The sequence below is a fragment of the Lycorma delicatula genome, chromosome 4, assembly GCF_047948215.1.
Source record: "Lycorma delicatula isolate Av1 chromosome 4, ASM4794821v1, whole genome shotgun sequence".
In the NCBI taxonomy this organism is placed as follows: Eukaryota; Metazoa; Arthropoda; class Insecta; order Hemiptera; family Fulgoridae; genus Lycorma; species Lycorma delicatula.
In genome coordinates, this window is record NC_134458.1 from 65,580,575 (window position 1) to 65,595,916 (window position 15,342).

General features: G+C 31.0%; 1 protein-coding gene across 1 annotated transcript in view; it reads right to left on the bottom strand.

Moving 5' to 3' along the window:
• The window catches only part of LOC142323489 (PHD finger protein 12), an 89,429-nt gene that overhangs the window by 47,831 nt on the left and 26,256 nt on the right, over window positions 1-15,342 (bottom strand). Inside the window, exons 3-4 of the mRNA XM_075363211.1 lie at window positions 11,063-11,135; window positions 3,143-3,374 (exon numbers count right to left, since the gene is read on the bottom strand). Of these exons, the coding sequence (XP_075219326.1) occupies window positions 3,143-3,374; window positions 11,063-11,135 (305 nt within the window). The remainder of the gene's footprint in view (window positions 1-3,142; window positions 3,375-11,062; window positions 11,136-15,342) is intronic.

A 15,342-nucleotide genomic window follows, 5' to 3' on the forward strand; every position in this document is an offset into this window, starting at 1 on the left:
AATCAATTGTTAAAAAATAGTTAGTATTCTTTCCAAAGTAAATCTCAGAAACAAGAGTGATTCAACAAGTTGAAGACACCATTTTAACTTTACAATATTCACTGTCTTTATATTTACAAAAAGTGCTTTATTATTGTCTGCGTAAAGTCAAGAGATGGTATTTGTAGTACATTACTGAGATCACTCTTAGTTTCCTATACCTCTGTTAGGAGCATATACCAAGTTTCAGCCCAATGCATATATAATTCTGCTACCAGCAATCATTTTAATTGATCAACTATTGTAATTTGTGTAAATGAATGAGAGAATTTCATATCAAAATTTACTTTTTGAAAAGCAAGGAAACTAAAGCCAAGTTGCAACTGCAAGGCGAACTTATTTTGGTGAGTCAGTTCCATCAATAAGAACAATTTAAAATGATGTGATAATTTTTGGTTATCATATGAGCACAAATGGCGCTGAATATTCCAAGTGGCCTGATGAGGTTACAATTTCAGAGAATATTGTGAAGAGGATAGAAGACTGAAAGTGTGGGTGATTGTTAGGACTACTGTCCTAACAATCATCTCAAATGAAGAGGTGGATTTTATTTTACACAGCTATTTATATATATATAAAAACTGTCTACAAAAAACCTCATCTGGCCTTTGTAGATTAAAAAGCATTTGATAAGGTCAATAGAAAATTACACTGGAAGTTTTAGCAAGTTTTTGGTGTTTCATAGCACTTTATTACTGTTATTAAAACCTTATATAATGGCATTATTTTTAAGATGGCTAATAGGAAAAAGATTTTACTTAATAATTAAGCTTTAACACAGAGTGTTTGTTACCACCAGTTTCATTTAATTTATATTTGGAAGACTTGATTAATGTATGGATATGACAAGTACCAATCTATACACATTTTGCTGATAATTGTTATTTAGATCATTTATTTTCTGCTGACGACATTGTCATCCTAAGTGACAGCGAAGATGATTGCAGTGTAGTATTTATAAATTATCCAAAATAGCTGGTGATTATAACTGTAAAATCTCTATTGAGAAGACTAAATTTAAGACATTCAAAGGAGCAGAACCAGTAAGATCAAAACTTATACTTAATAACAATGCCCTTGAATAGGTAAATACTTTTAATAATTTGAATAGTCTCTCTTTTGTTATGGATGAAGGCACTTCCAATAAACATAATAAATTTAGAAGTGTTTGTGGGATTATAAACAAAAATTTAAGGCAAATTTTATGAAAGAAACCATATTAGAGTGCCTATCCTGTTACATGGCTGTGAGGCTTGGGTTTTAAGAAGACGTGAATTAAGCTCTATACAGGCCCAATGAAATTAATTCCTTAAAGGTTTAACAAGAAGGGATAGAATACCCAATGAAGACAGAAAAACTTCAATATTATTTCCATAATTGATAAAACTAATTATAGAGCAATGGAAGGAATGTATGGAAAGAACGAAGGATTCAGGAATTTCCAAGCAGACTCTAAATTATACTCCATTAAGCAGGAGGTAGAGAGAACAATCAAGGAAGCACTGGAATGCTGGAACAGATCTATGACCTATAGGATGTTTTCAAAATAATGATGATGAATGTCCGCAAGAGCTGCGTTTACTCACAATCAATCAAAAGCACTTCTAAGCATGATTTGGGACTCTTTCAACATTATCAAGTGGGATTTCTGTGCAACTTCACAACAGCTGATAAAACTTAAGATACACCATTACAGACTTAAAACCAAGGGACAGTTAAAAAGAGTGGATACAGTCAAAGAACAGGCCCCAAAAGTAAAAATCATTCATCAGTAGTAAAGGAAGACTACCTGAAGAAGAGTAAAACAATAATCAAGAAATATTATACACCTTTGCTGAATCATTTAAATGAGGAAATAAAAAAAATAATAGTAACATTTGACAAAAAAAAGTTTTTTTCACAAAGACACTGCAACGGCAAAGTTGTTGAATTACACTACTAAATTCTTCCGCCACGCTTAGCACCTTTGGACCATTGTCTATTTCCAAATATGATAAAGTAGTTTGCTAAAAGAGATTTACACAAAATGAAGTTATTGTTGAAACATTTGCCTATTTTGAAGATCTGAATAAATCATACTATAGGAATGGGATCGATACAACTTGAGCATTATTCAACTAAGTGTACAGAATAACGTTGAGAAATAAAAAACTTTTCCCGAAAATTTCCAACTTTATTTTTGCAGAAACTTATCAAACAACAACCCTCATACTAAACTTAAAATGGAACAGAAACAGTAGTGTACATACATGTTTAAAATTTGGAAAAAAATTCCCTGATTTATTCTGTCACGTTGCAATGCTGAAGTTTAAATAAATATTGCAAGTTCATGGCAGTAGTAAATAAAAAGGTTACCAACCAAAATGTGAAAGATGGATTATATTTCCAACTAATAAAATCTCTTAACATTTATCTAAAATATGCAATTTCAGTAAAAAAAAAATTCTTAAACAAAATTCAATAACAGTTATAAACACACAGTAACAATAAAAGATTTACATGAAAAAAGAAATTTTAAGAGACAGTTTTAATTTTTAATTAGCCTATTTCATGAAGTAATAGTCTGTATAAATTTAATTCTGCAACATCATAAACTGTATACAACATATAATTTCTTTTTAATTAAAAATATTGAATTTCATAATTATATGGGATATAGATTCAATTATGCTAGATTTATAGTTTTTTGACCATACTATTATTTAGCCAATCACGTAACTCATTATTTTCTTAACATCAAAATAAAATCTAAAATCACATTAAAAAATACAAAAATAACACTAAATCTACTTAAGAGTAATAATAAGTTGTTTAAGAAAAAATAATGAAGAACAATACATACACCACAACAATAAAAGTGAGCTAGATGTATGTGTAATACATAACATTAAAAATACACCAGAAACTTCACAGATTAAAACTAACAAGCACCAACTCTACAAGTGTACTTGTGTACAGATGCACATGCATGCATACACTCGTGCGCATGCACAAACACAAATATGATAAAGAATAAACAATAACGGTCTAAATTTAAATATAATGTCATAATTATAAAAATATAAGACAACTTTATTTAATAAAAATAAAATATAATCAGAACCTTTATCAGTTCCAGGAAACTGGAAAGGGGAATGAAGTTCTTTTGGAAGAGTAAATTCTTTTGGATTTTCTTGCTCAGCCAGATTAGTTAAGACTCTAAATGCATTTCTTAAATTCAATGCTTCTTCAGGTAAATTCTTCTCTTCTCGTTCTTTAGCACGTAATTCCCTTTTTGTCAATGCAGTGCTCTTTCTAGTCTTTCCTTTATTAGTCTTTGCTTCCTCCTCACTTTTCTAGAAAAAAGAATTATACATGCATTTTACATAACACATAAAATATATAGATCCTACTTCTCCAGGGAAAGGTAGAACTTTACAGCTTGTCACAAAATAAAATCTACACTGCAATGTTAACTAACATGCTTCACTCTTTTAAAAACTACCTTACAATGTACTTTGTTATCTAACAGATAAGAAAGAGTACAAGGTCTGTTTAGAAAATAACCGAACACTTTTAATTATGTGCAACAGAGATATATAGTAACGTGCGGTTGGCAGCATTGTTCCGCATAACCTCCTTTGTGACCACATTTTCTTGAATTGTTGATATCTCATTTAGTTTTTGTGTAATTGTTATTTGAATGCAATTTGTTTAAATGTTAGTAGTGATTTGTGTAATGTCTGATTTTCAGAAGCAATGATACAACATAAAATTTTGCATGAAACTGGTGAAATTTTCACAGAAATGTTTCAACTTTTGAAACAAGCATATAGAGATGATGCTCTGAGTCGTACGCAATGTTATGAATGGTTTTCACGATTTAAAAGCGGTCATCAGTCAACTGAAGTTGACCCTCGATCAGGAAAGCCCTCAACTTCATTGATGATACCCACGTTCAGAAAATCAACAATCTGGTGCATGCAAATCACACATTGACTGTCAGAGAACTTGCAGAAGAGGTTAGCTTCTCAACTGGAACATGCCATGGCATTTTGAATGAAAAACTGAACATGCATCAAGTAACAGCAAAATTTGTTCCTTATTTGGTGACCAAACAGCAGAAAGAACATTGAATGGTACTTTGTCAGAACTTCTTGAACCAGTCAATGACGATGAAACATTCATGCAAAAGATCATAACAGGAGACAAAACCTGGGTTTACAGTTACGACACCGAGACAAAAGTTCAATCGTCACAATGGATTGGCAAAGGATCTACATGCCCCAAGAAAGCATGTCTGTCTAGATCCAATGTTAAAGTGATGCTCTCTGTTTTTTATTTTAATTTTAATGAAATTGTGTATTTTGAATTCTTGCAAGGAGAAACAGTAAATCGTGCATACTATCAAGGCATTTTACAACAGTTACATGAAACTACTACGACAATGCACCTGCACTCAGCTTCAATTCATCAGTTTTATGCCAAAAATCAGATGATTCTCCTCCCTCAGCCTCCCTACTTGCCAGACCTGGGTCCATGTGATTTTCTTATTTCCAAAATTAGATTAGTGATCAAAGGACGCCGTTTTGACTATTCATGACATTAAAGCAAATTTGTCATGGACCTTAAAGGCTATTTCAAATGAAGCTATCATTTCGTAAAGTGCTTCACGAAGTGGAAATACCGCTGGGAAAAGTGTATGAATAGTTGGGGAAAGGGAGTACTTTAAAGGGGACAAGGACCAATAATCTGTAAAATTAATAATAAAGATTAAAAAAATAAAGTTTGATTACTTTCTGAACAGACATCGCATTGTATAATTTTTCTCTGTTAGACTTTAAACATAAACAAAGCTATTGTAAAGTTATTAAAAATTTATGAAACATCAAATTTTATTGCAAAAATCAGACAGGTTTGTTTGACCATGATTATCTATCAATAGCCCAGTTGACAGAAGAACACAATGAAATTTCACATATATTTTTCTACAAACTTAAAATACTGATAATAGACTTATTAAATGCAATTATTTACCTATACATTTGAAATAGCAGAATCATTTTTGCATAGTATCTTGATGAATATTTGGAGTGACATAAGAGTCAACAATCATTTGTGGCCATAACTAATTTCTCCATACAGTTATGAATGAAATGTGGCAAAAGGATAAAATTTAGTGCAATTACCTGATACAGATCAGTAAATTGTAACTTAAAAACTGAATAGTTATTCTATTAAATCTCTATCATATAATAGTTTTTTAAGCACTTTTGCACAAATGTCTGCTTCTTCAGAACTCATTTTTATAAAATAGTAGTTTCAATGTTTTCAATTATTTTTTTTTTACATAAACCCTTCTGAAGCACTGATTTTTGAAAAAAATACTTAATGAAGCTAAAAAAAGCATTAAACAAAATCAATTTTAAAAAACATGGCAGTATATTCACTACATTTTATTAAATTCAAAAACCACTTAACCGATCAGAGAGATTCTTAACTGATGTTTAATTAAACTTTAATAAAGGTTTTAAGTGTTTATGTGAATAAATTCAGTCAAATAACTTCATTGTTTGGTGAGAAGTAAAGCTGAAATGGAGAGACTGTCATATTTTACAGTATAATTTTTAATAAAGTAAGATTTTAAATCAAACTAACTATGAGAGGTTATCTCTAAAGTAAAGACAGTTTCATTGTAAAAAAATTTATTCTGAAAATTTTATAAATATTTTTTATTTCTCTTAAACTATATACCTTATACTACTTCGCTATATAATCACCACATGAATTAAGATATTTATTGTAGCAATATACCAGTTTCAATGTACCCTCGCCGTATTCTTCTACTGCCAGTCCATTTAGCCACTGATTAACAGCATTTTTAAGTTCATTGTCACCCATGAATTGCTTACCACTCAAAAATTCTTTCAATTTCCCCAAAAATGGTAATCGGAAGGAGCTATGTCCGGACTATATGGTGGGTGATCGTAAATTCCCATCCAAATGTTCTCAGTAAATCACATGTCAGATCCGCAACATGTGGATGTACATTATCATGTAGCAGGATGATGCCGTCGGTCAGCCGCCCATGTCACAGATTTTGAATGGCTCGTCATAATTTACATAGTTTCGCAGTAGGCTTCTTCATTTATAGTCATTCCACTTGGCATGAAATCAATCAGCAGTATACCAAACAGATCCCAAAAGACTGTGGCCATCAGTTTGCATCCAAATGACTGTGGCTTGACCTTTGTTGGTCTGGTTGGTGAATGAGGCTGACACCATTCACTTGACTGCCATTTTCTCCTTTGGGTGTAATACAAAATCAATTTTTCATCACCAGTAACAACTGAATTAAGGAACTCATCACCATTTTCTGTGTAGCGCATAAAAAATCCCAAAGCAGATCCCGTTCAGATTTTTTTGTGACATTCTGTTAAGATGTGCAGCTCCCAACATGCACAAACCTTTCTGAAGCCTAAATGGTCATTAACAATGCAACCAGTAACAGCTCTTGAAACATCAGGAAAAAAAGGGCCAGGTCGAAAATCGTTGAGCGATGATCTTTTCTGATTTTGTCATCGTCGCGTTTCAACAAGTCCTCGATGATTATCGAGGGCTTCCCCGAACGTTGTTCATCATGCATATTAATTCTGTTATTTCTAAACCTTTCATACCATTTTCAGATGTTTCTTTCATCCATTACATTATCACTGAACACAGCAACCAACAGAGTGTACAGACAACAATGCAGAGTGTACATTACTATCGCGGCCATGAACAACACAGGTTTGCCAACCTTAAGGAAAGAAATTTCCCAGCGGTCTTTACTTTAAAGATATCCCTCGTGAATTACATTCTGTAAGCGAAAGCTAATGGTTTATGTGAGTAAAATTTGGTAAAAAAAATAATTTTATTTGATATTTCATTTATTAGAATTAAATTTATTGTTCTCAAGATATCTGCTATTAAATTGAAAATTTTATTATACCACAATTTTCTTAGGCAGACAATTGACATAATTTTCATACTGAGTAATACTAGATACAAGTTAATAAAATTACCTGCAATCATTGCTCAAGTCCATTTTATTTTCATGTTACTTTGTGTCCCAATTAAAGCAAAAGGACTTTTGCTTCTATAGCTTAGTAAATTTTAATTTGACCCTGTTATCTTGTTTGGTGCCTGTTCTACTGCTTTAAAAAGAGTTTGATATGAATATAATATTTTAGTGATTAGCAGACTGCAGATAAATTTTATTTTATAAGATTTCAGGAAGAGAATAAGAAAATAGAATTTGAAACAATTTTTGTATGAAACATTTAAAAAAAATTATAATTGAATTATAACTCCCTCCTTCAGAATAATAAAAAAGATCTGGCACCACAAGAAATTTCAGGCAGTTTAACTCATTATGTATACAAAGGACCTTATATCTTAAAAAATCAAATGGTTTATTAGCTGATATGTAATTTAAACACCAGGATGACAATACTCCTAAGTGGAGAACGCCTAAGGGAGATTTGTACAGATGGCCTGAAAGAATTTTAAATTTTATGATTCTAATAATTCAATTTAAAATTTTCAAAATTAAAACTTACATCTGAACAATAAAAGCAATAAATCAAATGAAAATTTTAGATTCCTTCTTACAGTAGATAAGAAATTTGGTGCACTAAAATTCAGAAAACTTATCTATCGATGAAGATAACTTTCATTAATATGTTAATTTCTTCGTGATGCAATTTATATTTAACAGTTCTGTTTAAAATCTGCCAAAACTGTGCTATAAGTTATGTTATTTATAACTTCATTCAAATAAGCCTATCAGTATTATAATCATTGTAAATAAATCAGTGACATATATACATTTCTAATACATTAAAGTTTTTTTTTCATTTTTGGCAAACAGTTGAAACAGATTCAAGATATTAAAAGCATACAAATTTTCTAAAAATTCCATAGCTGTAATTTAATCAGAGTTATTCAAGTCTCATTTTCTAATAACTTTAAAATGCTCTAAATTTCTTTGTTTTCTAGTTCGTAAAAAAGGTATATGCTCACTTGCAGAAAAAAATTTATTGTGGACAAAAAAATATGTGCTTATGTCCGGAACAGTTGATGCACCTGCATAAAATTTTACAATATTTAAGTTTATTCCATGGTAACAACACATTTGTGTGTGTGTGTGTGCACACACGTGCTATGTATGTTTTGTTACAGAGGCTACTTTCCGTAATTGTACATAAGTGTATATTTAAGAGCTCTATAAAACATATATACACACAACCTCACTCATGTGAAAAAAATTATTGTAATTAAGATAATATACGAACCTATACTCAGTAGAGTTAACACAGCGCACAAAATTATTCACTGGGATAAACTTCATGATAACTACTAACTATGTGTACTGCTACGCAAGTTATTTTTTGTTATTATCTATAGCAGCATTTCTCAACCTAAGGGTCACAGTGATGTAAAAGGGGGTCACAAAATTAGTCTACAACTTTACACGTAAACAATAATGAAATCATTTTATGAGAAAAAAATTATTTATTATAAACATTTTACTTACATTTATAAGTACACATGTAAAGACAATAGATGGTTGCTTTTGTTTTTCATTTAAAAGTTTCTATATAAGTAGATCTATGTTAGAAACACACAAAAGCAAATTGTTTTCAAGTGATATCAATGATTCCTATATTTAGTTTTTAGCACAAGCATAGACAAAAAAAAACCTTTTCACACAGATGCGGTGAAAGGGATTAATATTTTCAATGCTTCTGTGACTAAATTTCCACATTCACTTCAATGAGCAAGCCAAAATGTATCAAAATCTTCAAATGTGAATTGTAATTGTAATAGACATTTTATCGGCAGACATTTCGGTGAGCTGGTTGTGAATCTCAACTTAGCAGCTAACAATAATTTAGCAGGTAACTTAGCAGCTGCAATAACATTTTCACTAAATGGAATCAGTACCCATTTCTTTGAGAAATCATTATTATCTTCTAGGAAATATCCAGCCAACTGAATTTTTAGCTCATGCAAATGCATCTTCATGCTATCCAAACTGTGGTGATTAAGTGTCTTCTTCAACCAAATTTTTGACAATACAATCGGAACTGAGTGGAAACACATCAAAATGTTTGATTTGAAGGTGAATAATTCAGATATCAAGCTTCTTAATGAAAGCATGAACTCTCTGTCATTAATAAAATGTTTTTATCACATCCTTGTAAATTTACATTCGTCATTTAGATGCTAAGTAAGCCAACAGCAATATATATATACTCATTATTCAGTAAAAACATGGAGAATGGCATTTTTTTTATCCTACAAAAATATTATTAACTCATCTCATAATTACAATAACTGAATTAACACTTTCTCCTGTGATAACCATCTCACTTCTGTATGGAATATAAGAGATTTTTTTTTTCGCCAATCTCACCACATTGTTTAGCAAACAGCCTGTAATCTATAATGTTAACAAAATTAACCATTTTTACAGCATTACAGAGAATTTGTTTGAAATTTTCCGGAATATTTTTTTGTAGAAAGAGCATGTCTGTGAAGGAAGTAGTGCACCCATTCCACCCTTGGTATAAGATGATCTTTTAATTTTTTCAGAAATCCACATTTTTTTTTGTAATCATCGCTATATACTGTAATACATTTTATTCAATCAATGTCACAGTCTTTAGTAGCTTCACAAAAAGCATCAAAAAGACATTGTCCTATTGCATGACCAGGTATTGAATTCCAAAACAATATTTTTTTTTTTTGACTGATCTGTCCCTATTGCATTTATGTCTCACAAACATATGAATTAAGAAATGTTTGCACTTCTGTTGATTCATGAAAATGAACATTAAAAAATTTGCTTCATTCACTTGCTGAATTATATGATTCCAAACATCAGGAGCAAACTGAAAAAAGTTCCCCTTTTTTCAGTTTTTTGCTTTTTCCACGCCTGTTAAAACATTGACCATATCAATTTCAGCAGGCAATATAAGGTTTTCTAAGATTGTATAGAGTTTGCACATCTTAATTAACCTTAATGTTACAAGATAAGATGTTTAAAGTGTACTTTTATCAGTATGGCTTGATTTACAAATCGAAACTTGTTGATTTCTCAAAGTATGTAATGTTCTTTCAAAAAAATTCCAATGATTTGCTTTTATGATCTGGATGTTTAGTTTCTAAGTGTGAAATTAATTTTGATGACTTCATGCAACTTTCCATCCAATGAGGTAAAACCATAATTTAAACAACTGTTATTGTACAATCTTGTTGTTTTACCAATCAATTCACTGGATGTAGATGGCTCACTTTGTTTTTTCACAAATTTACCCATTTGCATAAGAATTTAATTGAAAAAAAAAATCAGTCACATGGTTTGACTGCACACTAAAATACTGAAACCTCAATTATTATTATTTTCAATGAAACTATGCTTTTAGAAATGTAAATAACGGCATCAGATGCATGCTTCACATTCTAAACTAAACTGACATTCTGCAATTCCCTTATGCCTGTTTCACACTGCTAACAGCATGATGTGTTCAAATGTACCATAAGCATGTTCAAATATGATGCTCTCACAATGAACATTGTGCAAGCAGACCAAATTACAAGGAGCATGCACACATCAAGTTGGAACCTGTAGTAAATTGCTCATGTTTGTACATTTTGTTCAAGCATATTCATACCCATAGCTATCAACACAACTAAACAGTTTTAACTAGGTTTAATTGGGTTGGGGTTGAGGGTAATAAAATATTCATTCATTTTTTTCCCATTTTGGGGGTCATGGAACTAAAAAGGTTGTATATTACTATAGTGCTCTATAGTAATATATAGTGTGTGTAATAAAAAATGTTTAACAATAGATCTGTTTGTTAACCTCTTCTACTTCAAATTGCTTGTATATTCTGTTTGATATAAAATAAAAATTAAAACTTTTTATAAAACTATAATGGCTATCAAATTAATATCTGTAAGATAAATAATAATAATTATTATGATCACTTACTAGTTCATATGTACACTTATTACACGCCCATCCTCCCAATGGAATATCTTTTTCTTCTTCTATAGGTGGATTACTAAAAACAAACAAAAAATCAATGCACTACATATAAAAATTAAAAATATTATCTTTACATTGAGTTGATAACTTTGATAGACACTGCACAAATATTTAAATTTATAAGGACTAACATAATTAATAACTAAACACATTCATTGGTAACAACATAACATGCTATTGAACTCGATATGTGTAGATACTTCATATACCTTTCTCCTCATCCTGACCTTGGAGGGGAAGACACCCTCCATATTTGGTAGTTTCGGTTGCCATGCAACCTCCTCCATACCTATTTTTTCCTATTTAGCCTCCAGGAATCACCATCAGGTATTACTTCAGAGGATGAATGAAGATGATGTATGAATGTAAGTGAAGTGTAGTCTTGTACAGTCTCAGGTCAACCATTCCTGAGATGTGTGGTTAATTGAAACCCTACCACCAAAGAACACCATTATCCATGATCTAGTATTCAAATCCGTATAAAAGTAACTGCCTTTACTAGGAGTTGAACCTTATAACTCTTGAATTCGAAATCAGCTGATTTGCGAAGACAAGTTTACCACTAGACCAACCCGGTGGGTACCTCCTCCATACCTAGCTCTTACAGGCTTTACCGGAAGTCATCTTTAGAACCCTGGCAAAAGGCATCTCTCAGCCTCGTTCTTGCCTGGTCAGGATGCCACCGACATGAATACATGTGATATTTCCATCAGTGCACTACTAGGAATAAAACCAAACACATCTATGTCAAGTCTTTAACAAGACTGAGTGACATGAAGGAACTGAAATCAAAAAGCAACTACCTACCCAATAGGTTAGAAGTTGGTTTGAAACGCAACCATAAGATAACACAAAACAAGAAATAAAAATAAATAAACAAAACACTACAAAAACATCAAACTTATTACATAAGAACAACAAAACCAAGATACAGGAAAGACCAGGTGGAATCCTAAATTCCCTCAGCAATCTGTTTTCTTGCCAGGTACCCGATGAAATTTCAACTATACCCATTCGGCCCGGTTTTTACAATTCTCACAGAAATCTAATGTTGACCCAACAAATAGTCTCCATGTGCAAAAGTTCATATTTTGCGCATTCATAAATTACATGGTATGTGTCATCTAGTTGTCCACAATTTGGAAACACACCTGAATCCACCAGGCCAATTCACTGAAGTCTGTCTCGGAAGGCGCCATGACTAGAAAGAAACTACATCACATAATTGTTAGGGTGAACCCAAGGGGCGTCCTGCAAACCAACAACATCTGGGAAAAGATCATGCATATAACGCCCAACCCTCTGCCTCATACCTTTCTCCTCAGTCAACCCTAATGTAAAAATTCTATCTGATGTTGCTGATGGACATCTGAGCGATGAAATCAGAAGTTAATATTTTATCTAATATCACTGCTACTAACAGACATTAAATTTTGAAATATATAATAAATTTAAAATACAAAATTTGGAATTTTACTGGGTCAATCGATGTTTTATTTATAAACAAGAAATTTTCCCCATTTACTTTTTAGTTCCAGATAAATCATGAGAACTTCTAATCGGTCAAGGAACTTGAAAACCTTGAAAATAATACAGCTATAATGTACATGCTGCTACAACAGGTAAGTCAAGAGTTGCAAATGTCAATGGTGCATATTAAGTCGAGTTAATTCGACCTAAATATGAAAAACTTAAAGCTTAGCATTTTAAAGGTTTTATGTACTACACGGTTCAATGCGATGGTAAAATACAGCTGTATTTTCTAAGGACATTTATATTTCATTCCTTTTTTTTTGGCTTTAAATTTTTAATATCTAATCTTTGGCTTTACTTTTCCACTAAACAGTTATATAGTATTGATCATTTCATAAAATATCCTGAAAGTCTAAGGGTATCTTGTACAATTTTCTTGATGCACCTAATAAGAGAGGATGTAAGTAGATCCTGTCAACAGAATGATGGCCACGGACAGTGTTCAAGAGCTGTTACCATTAATATATAATCGATTCAGCCAGGCCTTGAACTATCAACATCAGTATGGGAAAATCATTTTATTTCATAAGTGAATCACCATTGCAAAGAACAACATTCTGAGTTGGAGAATGTGATTCTGTGTCAGAGCAATAATTTAAAACAAGAGACAATAAACAAAAATAGGTCAAGTTAGATGTACGAGTTATTGAAGTACTGTGGAAATAGCAGGACTTTTTTGTCAGTATAATATAATTCACACAAAATGAGCTAATAGAAGTGCAGGAATAGAAACAACAATTATAATAATAAGTACACATTATGAGAATCACTTAAGATGAGATAAATTCATAGCTCAAACAAATGATATATGCAATTCTATTCCAATTATAATATAAATTCTATTGCAATTCCATATGCCAATATCTATTTGAATCAGATGAAAAGATATAAAACTTAAATGAACAAATAAATAAATGAACAATTCATGTTGAAAAAAGTTAAGAATCTCCTTACAAGGAGTCAGGAAGGGTCATTGGCTTATTACAATAGTTATGAGCCAACAGAATACTTTGGTAAGGGAAAGAAGGGTGAAAATTATTTAGGATTAACGGCTAGTTGGAAAAATTGACAGCTGACATAGGCCTTCAGAAAGTAAAAATCCATTTTATAAAACATAATAGATCTAATCATTCAGGAGAAACAGAAGGGTATCATTGAAGAAAAGCATTCTGAAACTGAATCACAGATTATAAAATAGCTCCAGACATTGAGTCTGATTACGATTTGATAATGATGAAATGATGGCTGCAGTTTAAGCGACTAGAGAAAAACTGAACACCAAGATTCGGAACACAGAGAAGCTGTGAAGAATGATGTAGAATTAAAATTTGAACAAGACCCTAAAGTAAAAGACTCTTTGTAGTAATCATAATAATTAAAATAAGTCCTACAGAAGATAAATATAAAAAAGTAAATAATTAAGGTAGGAGAGGAAATTTTAAGTAGAAAGGTAAGTCAGCAGAAAACTCTGGATGGAGATGAATGAGAACTTATGAATGAATGTAACAAGAAAATCACAAAAGATTATAAAGGCAGAATTATATAGACAAAAAGTTAAATTAATATAGGTGGCAAAGGAACTGATTTCAGCAGTTAGAGATGCGTAAAAGAAAGCAATTATAAGAACTACTGATATAAGATACAGAAAAAATTTTGGATGGAACATAACTGTTAGGAAGAAAAGAGAGAGGTAATAATTAACAGAAAGACACAGAACTAAATAGAGGACAAAAGTTTCTAAATGAGTAGAAGAGATCAAATGCTGGTAGCAGAAATTCTAATTTTGCCTGAAGTAAAGAAAAAGGAAACATTTTTCCAGTTCCACATAGTCTGCTAAAATCAGAAAGCTTTTCTCAGTTCCCGCAGATTATTTAGTTAATATTGATATATCAACTTGTCTTTTAAAAAATACTGAATTTTCACAATTTGAGAGATAGAACAAATGAATTCAGCACTTGTGAAAAACGTTTTTAATTAAGTAATAAAGGGCTAGCAGGAATTCATTAATTTACCAACTGTAACCCTTATACACTCCTTCACAATTCCAGTATTAAATATTTCATGTTTTAAATTTATAACAGATATTAGATCTGTTATAAATTTAAATGGATACCAGGGCTTCCCTTAAAAATTATAACTTTCTGAGGACAGCCCTAATTATTCAATAATATTTGTGAAGCCTACTGTTAATACTTTAATCAAAACATTAATAAGAAAAGCTGACATTAAATAGCTACTTTCAATTTATTTTATTTTTTTGTAGTTCCAAAAACATTTGTGAAAATGTCTATTTGACTTTAGAGAAATTATACTCCAACTTTCATTAACAAGAGGAAAAAGAAAAAAGCTTGACTTCATATCCCACAAAATTGTTTTACAGAGAAAGAATAGACTACAAATAATAATTTATGCCTTCATGTAAATGGATGTTGAATTTCTGTGGTTCAATACTTCAGGAAACAACAATATTTATACTGACACAATATTTAACATGATATTAACAAATACACAATACCTTTCATCTTATCTTCTTTAATTCTGGTCCTTTTAGTTAACTAATAATCTGTTTTAAATTATTATCTAATAAACTAATATTTTCAATCTATTACTAGTACCATATTATTTATTTGGGAAAAAATTATTTTTCATTAGAAAACATTAAATTTAGCAATTATTGTAAACAAGGTCAA